The following is a 5,651-nucleotide window of genomic DNA, read 5'->3' as shown; positions in this document are numbered from 1 at the left end:
CTCTGTTTTCACGAACCGAAAATATTAGAAACAGGCACACGTTTATTCCCACCCTTCCTTTGATTCCCAAATATTATCTGAATAATATGCTTTATTGATGTTTTATTCACAAGATGTCTGCAGCCGAGTTAGGTTTTAGATGGGAAGTAGCTGATTGTTGGTAATTTTGCGAGTGGCTCAGGGGCCGAGCACACGTGCAGGTGGCTGCAGGATGTAAAAACCACCACGGTTTTCCCAAAGGCTCATCCCTCCTGCGTGCCTGCTAATTGCCTGCTCCAAGCCTTATGAGGAGCCGCTGAGAGAGCTGGGGGGGTTCAGCCTGGAGAAGAGGAGGCTGAGGGGAGACCTTGTTGATGTCTACAACTACCTGAAAGGAGGTTGCGGAGAGGAGGGAGCCGGGCTCTTCTCCCAAGGGACAGGGGACAGGACGAGAGGGAATGGCCTCAAGCTCCGCCAGGGGAGATTTAGGCTGGACATTAGGAAAAAATTCTTCACAGAAAGGGTCATTGGGCCCTGGCAGAGGCTGCCCAGGGAGGGGGTTGAGTCCCCTTCCCTGGAGGGGTTTAAGGGACGGGTGGACGAGGTGCTGAGGGACATGGGTTAGTGTTTGATGGGAATGGTTGGACTCGATGATCCGGTGGGTCTCTTCCAACCTGGTGATTCTGTGATTCTGTGAAAGAGAAAAATGGGTACCGACCGGCACAGGGGCAAGAGATGGCGGGGGGGCCGGGGGAGGGGCGGGGCCAGAGCGAGGGGCGGGGCTAAAGGCAGGGCGGGTCGGCACGGGGGCGGGGTCAGAAGGGAGGGGGCGGGGCCAACACGATGCGTATTTGCATAAGAGGCGGGGCCAGCGCGAGGGGGAAGGAGGGCAGGGAGCGAGGGGGCGGGGCCGTGGGAGGGGCGGGGCCTGTGGCCGGGCGGGAGGCGCGCGGCCGCCATGCCGTTCCTGGAGCTGGAGACCAGCCTGCCGGGCGCGCGGCTGCCGCCGGGGCTGGGGCTGGAGCTCTGCGCCGCCGCCGCCGACATCCTGGGAAAACCCGCCGAGGTGCGAGGGCCCGGGGGCCGCGGGGCCCGGGAGCCGCGGGGCCGGGGATGTCGAGGTCAAGGCGTGTCGCGGGGGGGGGTCAAGGGCCAAGAGGCGTCGGGCCAGGGGGTATCGGGGCTCTCAGGGCTGTCGGGGCCATGGGGTGTCAGGGCGCAGGGTGTCGGGGGTCTCGGGGTGTCGGAGCCAGGGGGTGTTGGGGTTAAGGCGTACCGGCGTTGGGGGTGTTGGGGGTCTCAGGGGTCTCAGGGGTGTTGGGGCCAGGGGGTGTTGGGTCAAGGCGTGTCAGGGTGGGGGGTGCTGAGGGTCTCAGGGCCTTGAGTCGAGCCATGTTGAGGTGCAGAGTGTCAGGGCAGCGGGTGCGGGGGCCTCAGGGGTGTCAGGGCAGGGGATGTTGGGGCAGGGGACGTTGGGGGTGTCGGGGACGGCAGGATGAGGGTCCCTGACGTGTCTGTGCCCACAGCGGGTGAACGTGACGGTGCGCAGCGGGGTGCCCATGGTGCTGTCGGGCTCTGCGGAGCCCTGCGCGCAGCTGATTGTCTCCTCCATCGGCGTGGTGGGCTCGGCCGAGCAGAACCAGCGGCACAGTGCCCGCTTCTTCGAGTTCCTGACAGCACGGCTGGGGCTCGGGCCTGAGAGGTGAGAGCGGGCAGAGGGGCTCCTTCAGGCTGGGGAGGATGCAGGGAGTTGCAAATGAGAGGGCAGGAGGGTGCTTGAGGCCAGGCTGGATGGGACTTGGAGCAACCTGATCCAGTGGGAGGTGTCGCTGCCCATGGCCCCTCTTCCCTGTCTCCCCAAGGAGAGTAATAGCATTTTCCTGCCTCCTGAGTGCTGTCAGGTAAGTAACAAGATGCTTGAGTTCTTCTGAAATGGACAAGTATCTCGCATGAACAGTGCTTTTTAGTTTGTGTGGATGGAATCTCGCATTTGCTTGTACCCTGCCCATACGCAGATTATCTTTGCTTCTGTGAGATTAATACCATTGTGTGTGAGCTGGCGAGAGCTTAGTGCAGATTTTCTACCATGTTGTAAACTGGGCAGGGATAATATTTAATTGAAAAATAATAACATTTTCTGTCCACTGCATTTTTGCTCTTGCACACAAAAAGGATTATCATCCGCTTTTACCCCCTGGAGCCCTGGCAGATTGGCAAGAATGGAACAGTCATGACGTTCATGTGATCCCTTGAGCGGCCAGTTGGAACAAAGTGATGATGAAGACAACCCAGAGATGACCAGCTTCATCTGCTTGATTCCTCTTATGATCAAATCTGTGTAGTTCTGCACCTTCACCTGAATAATTTACTTCTTCCTTTGCACCCACAAAGCTGAAGAGCGGGGCAGTCAGCTGCACTAACCTTACTAAAACAGTTCAAGGTCTTTGTCTCAAGCCTGTCTCGTAGCCCAAAGGCTCTCCCAGTGCCTGTGATTAAGCCTTTGCAGTCTAGTGGTGGCCACATATGGACCTAGACAGAGCTGTCTTGTAGCAGCAAATGGTTTAATTCCAGAACACCTTTGGCATTATTGAGGACCAGAGAGATTATAGGTTTATCCAGGTTTTATCATACCTTGCAAGGCAGAAAGGTCCTTCTTTCTCTGCTGCAGCAGCAGGGATCCAAGCTGGCTAAGAAGACCTGGGAGTCAAATTCTTCTCTTTTCAGGCTCCCCAAAAGCCCTTTCTGGAAAGGCACGTGGTAAATGGAAGGGAAGATTATGCGTTTCTATTGTCATTTGTTTAACGTTCATGTCAGACCTTGTGCTCTGTGCTTTACCCTTGCCATCCCGTGTGGCTGCTCCTACAAAGTCTTGCTTGTGCCCAAGATTTTCACAACCAAATGTTTGTGTGCTGATGGCCCCGTGTAGAGGAAGGAGTCACTTGTGAAGAATTGCACTGTGCCACAGGAATGTATTAGAAGGTTCTGCTACTGCCAGCTTGAATTCCTGTTATTCAGTCAGTTGTTCAAAATACTTTTCCTCATGCTGCTGTTACAGAGAGTCTGGAGACAGTACAGCTTCTCGCTCTGCACTGTGCCTGACGTTTCAGCTGTCCCTGCGGGGAAGTGATTTGGGCTTTTGGGACCCATACGCTCCCTCGCCTTGTGACTGGAACACACGTGGGCATTTTATTAAAACAAACACACGGTACTTTTTATGTATGATGTTACCTCTGCCTTCCACTGATAATGAGAACATTTATCACTTTCCACTTGGTGACTTGGTTGGGTCACAGGGAGGGAGCTCAGAACAAAACGCCAGGACTCAGAGGTCCATGGGAACAAGAGGCTGAAGGGTGGTTGTGTGCTCCTCTGTCATTCCGATTGCAGGTTTAGTTGGGTTTGGCTTGGGATCTCAAGATAGTTGAAAATATTCCTTGTAATTACCATTTGAAGTTGGTTGTTCCCTATGCAATATCTCCTATGTTTGACACATCTGTCAGGAATGTAACACCAAGCACACATTTGTGATCCAGGCGAGGGGAGGGCTGCACCTTATCTAGTTAATAAAATGCATCAAAGCCTCTTTCGATCAGTGTCAGTTTATTGGCTGATAGCGTTGGGGTTTTGTTGGTGTTGGTGTTGGTGCCTGAAGATCGGTGTCGTGCCTGCACAGAACAAGATTCTGAGAGTCCTAAGGCTGTGGCTGCCTGTTTGTTTTCATTAACAGCTGGTGCTGGGTATACTTTCTATGTTCATACTGATCTGAAGAGATGGCCAAATTTTCCTCCACTGAGCTAATGTTAGAGTGGGATCGTGCAATGTTGTAGGGCTTGAGGATACCCTGCAAAGGGTTCTACAACCCCTGAAACCCACCCTGGAGCACACAAAAACCAACAGAAGTGTGAAACGTTCCTGTTCTTTCCTAGTTTGAGAAAATCAGATACACTGCCCTTATCTAGGGCTCAGCAATAGTGTTATAAAATCCCTTTATCCTTGAATGCCACATGCAGATTCTCTCTTTTCCATGGGACAGAGCCTGCCTGATACCTAGATTTCATATTTCACAGCTTCAGTAGATCTTTTTACTATTGTACTGACTCTTAACAGGCTCAACCTCCTGAGGTTAATTAATGTTTCTGCTTCCAGAATTGGACTCTGGATTTGTTTGAGAACCCTGTGTAGTCATGTTTGCAAATTCAAAGGTAAGGACCTCATTTTAAATGCTCTGTAACTGTTTCCTAGCATCAGACCTTTGAGGTGAGGCCAGTCTCTGTGCATTTACGCAAGAGCGGAGCAGCGAGGCCCTGAGCAGGCTGGCAGCCAAGCGTTACGGGAGCACAGCAGCTTTGGAAGTTGCCCTGCAAGCACAGCGATGCTGCATAGTTTGTCAGGATGGAAAGATGGGTATTATTTTCTCCCACAAACCAGACCCCAGAATTGATACATTTGGGCCTGGCAGGACTGTCCCTTGCTGCGCTAAATGCTGATGCAGTGCAAGGCTTGAGCGCAGCTCCACTTCTTCAGCGCGATAGGACTCGTTGTAATGAGGAGTGGCAATCACGTTAAACACATGGCGATCTCCCACAGTCAGTGTCTGCTCTGAGCCTTCCTGACACAGCGTGGCTGGCACGGGGCTGCAGGCGGCACACGCGTCTCTGTGACTTGCTGCAATACGGTCACCTTACAGTCCACTGGGAGCTGCTGCAGTTACTGTTTGGCTGGGGTCACTGCCTCGCATTGTCCTGCTGCCATGACTCAGGACAACCCCGCAATCTCCCAGGGCCATAAAAGCCGATTCCCATCTCCAGGCAGCATGACAGCAAGTTTGAGGAAAAAACAGTAACTTTGGAATGATTTCTATGCCACTGGAAAGGGTATCTGGAATGGAGTTACTCTTTGGCACATGAAGAGAGCCGAGAGCCACAGACCCTGTGGGCCCCTTGGTCCCTCTTGCCTTTTTGTCTCTCCGCCCATCCCCTCTCCATCCCCTTCTTCTCACCATCGTTTCTCTCTTACTCCCCTTCCCGTTTCCCCACACGCCGCTTCCCCTCTCCTCCCTTTCCCCTCTCCCTTCTCTCCCCCATTCCCTTAGAATCACAGAATACTTTGGGTTGTAAGGGGCCTTAAAGCCCACCCAGTCCCACCCCTGCCATGGGCAGGGACACCTCCCATGGATCAGGGGCTCCCAGCCCCATCCAGCCTGGCCTTGAACCCCTCCAGGGACGGGGCAGCCACCCCTGCTCTGGGCAACCTGGGCCAGGGCCTCCCCACCCTCCTGGTGAAGAAATTCCTCCTTCTGTCCAGTCTAACTCTGCCCCTCTCCACTTTACCCCCATTGTCCCTCGTCCTGTCACCACAACCCTTTGTGAACAGCCCCTCGCAGCTTTCTTGTAGCCCCTCCCGGTGCTGGAAGCTGCTCTTCGACCCCCTGGGCTCCTTCCCTCCTCCAGGCTGACCAGCCCCACCCCTCAGCCCTCACTGCTCCTTCCCGCCTTCCCCAGTTCCCGCCCCTCAGGCCCCGCCCCCTCTCCCATTGGCTGCCGGCGGCGCGCGCTCCGGCCAATGGGCGCCGCGGTTCTTGGCTGGGGGCGTCGCCGTGGAGACGGCCGGGGCCGCCGCTGCCCCGGGCCCGCCGGTGAGCCCCGCACCCCCCTCCTCTGCACCCCCCGCCT

The 5,651-nt window shown here is 55.1% G+C and overlaps 1 protein-coding gene across 1 annotated transcript; it reads left to right on the top strand.

Moving 5' to 3' along the window:
- The first annotated feature begins 911 nt into the window (after window positions 1-911).
- Window positions 912-3,560, top strand: LOC138728021 (D-dopachrome decarboxylase-like). The gene is made up of 3 exons (XM_069870985.1): window positions 912-1,045; window positions 1,506-1,681; window positions 2,152-3,560. Exons 1-3 carry the CDS (start codon window positions 938-940, stop codon window positions 2,222-2,224), a joined length of 357 nt encoding a protein of 118 aa, XP_069727086.1. The 5' UTR covers window positions 912-937; the 3' UTR covers window positions 2,225-3,560.
- Window positions 3,561-5,651: the final 2,091 nt, after the last annotated feature.

The sequence above is a fragment of the Phaenicophaeus curvirostris genome, chromosome 17 (assembly GCF_032191515.1).
Source record: "Phaenicophaeus curvirostris isolate KB17595 chromosome 17, BPBGC_Pcur_1.0, whole genome shotgun sequence".
Classification (NCBI taxonomy): domain Eukaryota; kingdom Metazoa; phylum Chordata; class Aves; order Cuculiformes; family Cuculidae; genus Phaenicophaeus; species Phaenicophaeus curvirostris.
Note: the sequence above shows the minus strand (reverse complement) of the source record. Positions and strands in the feature narration are given on the sequence as shown.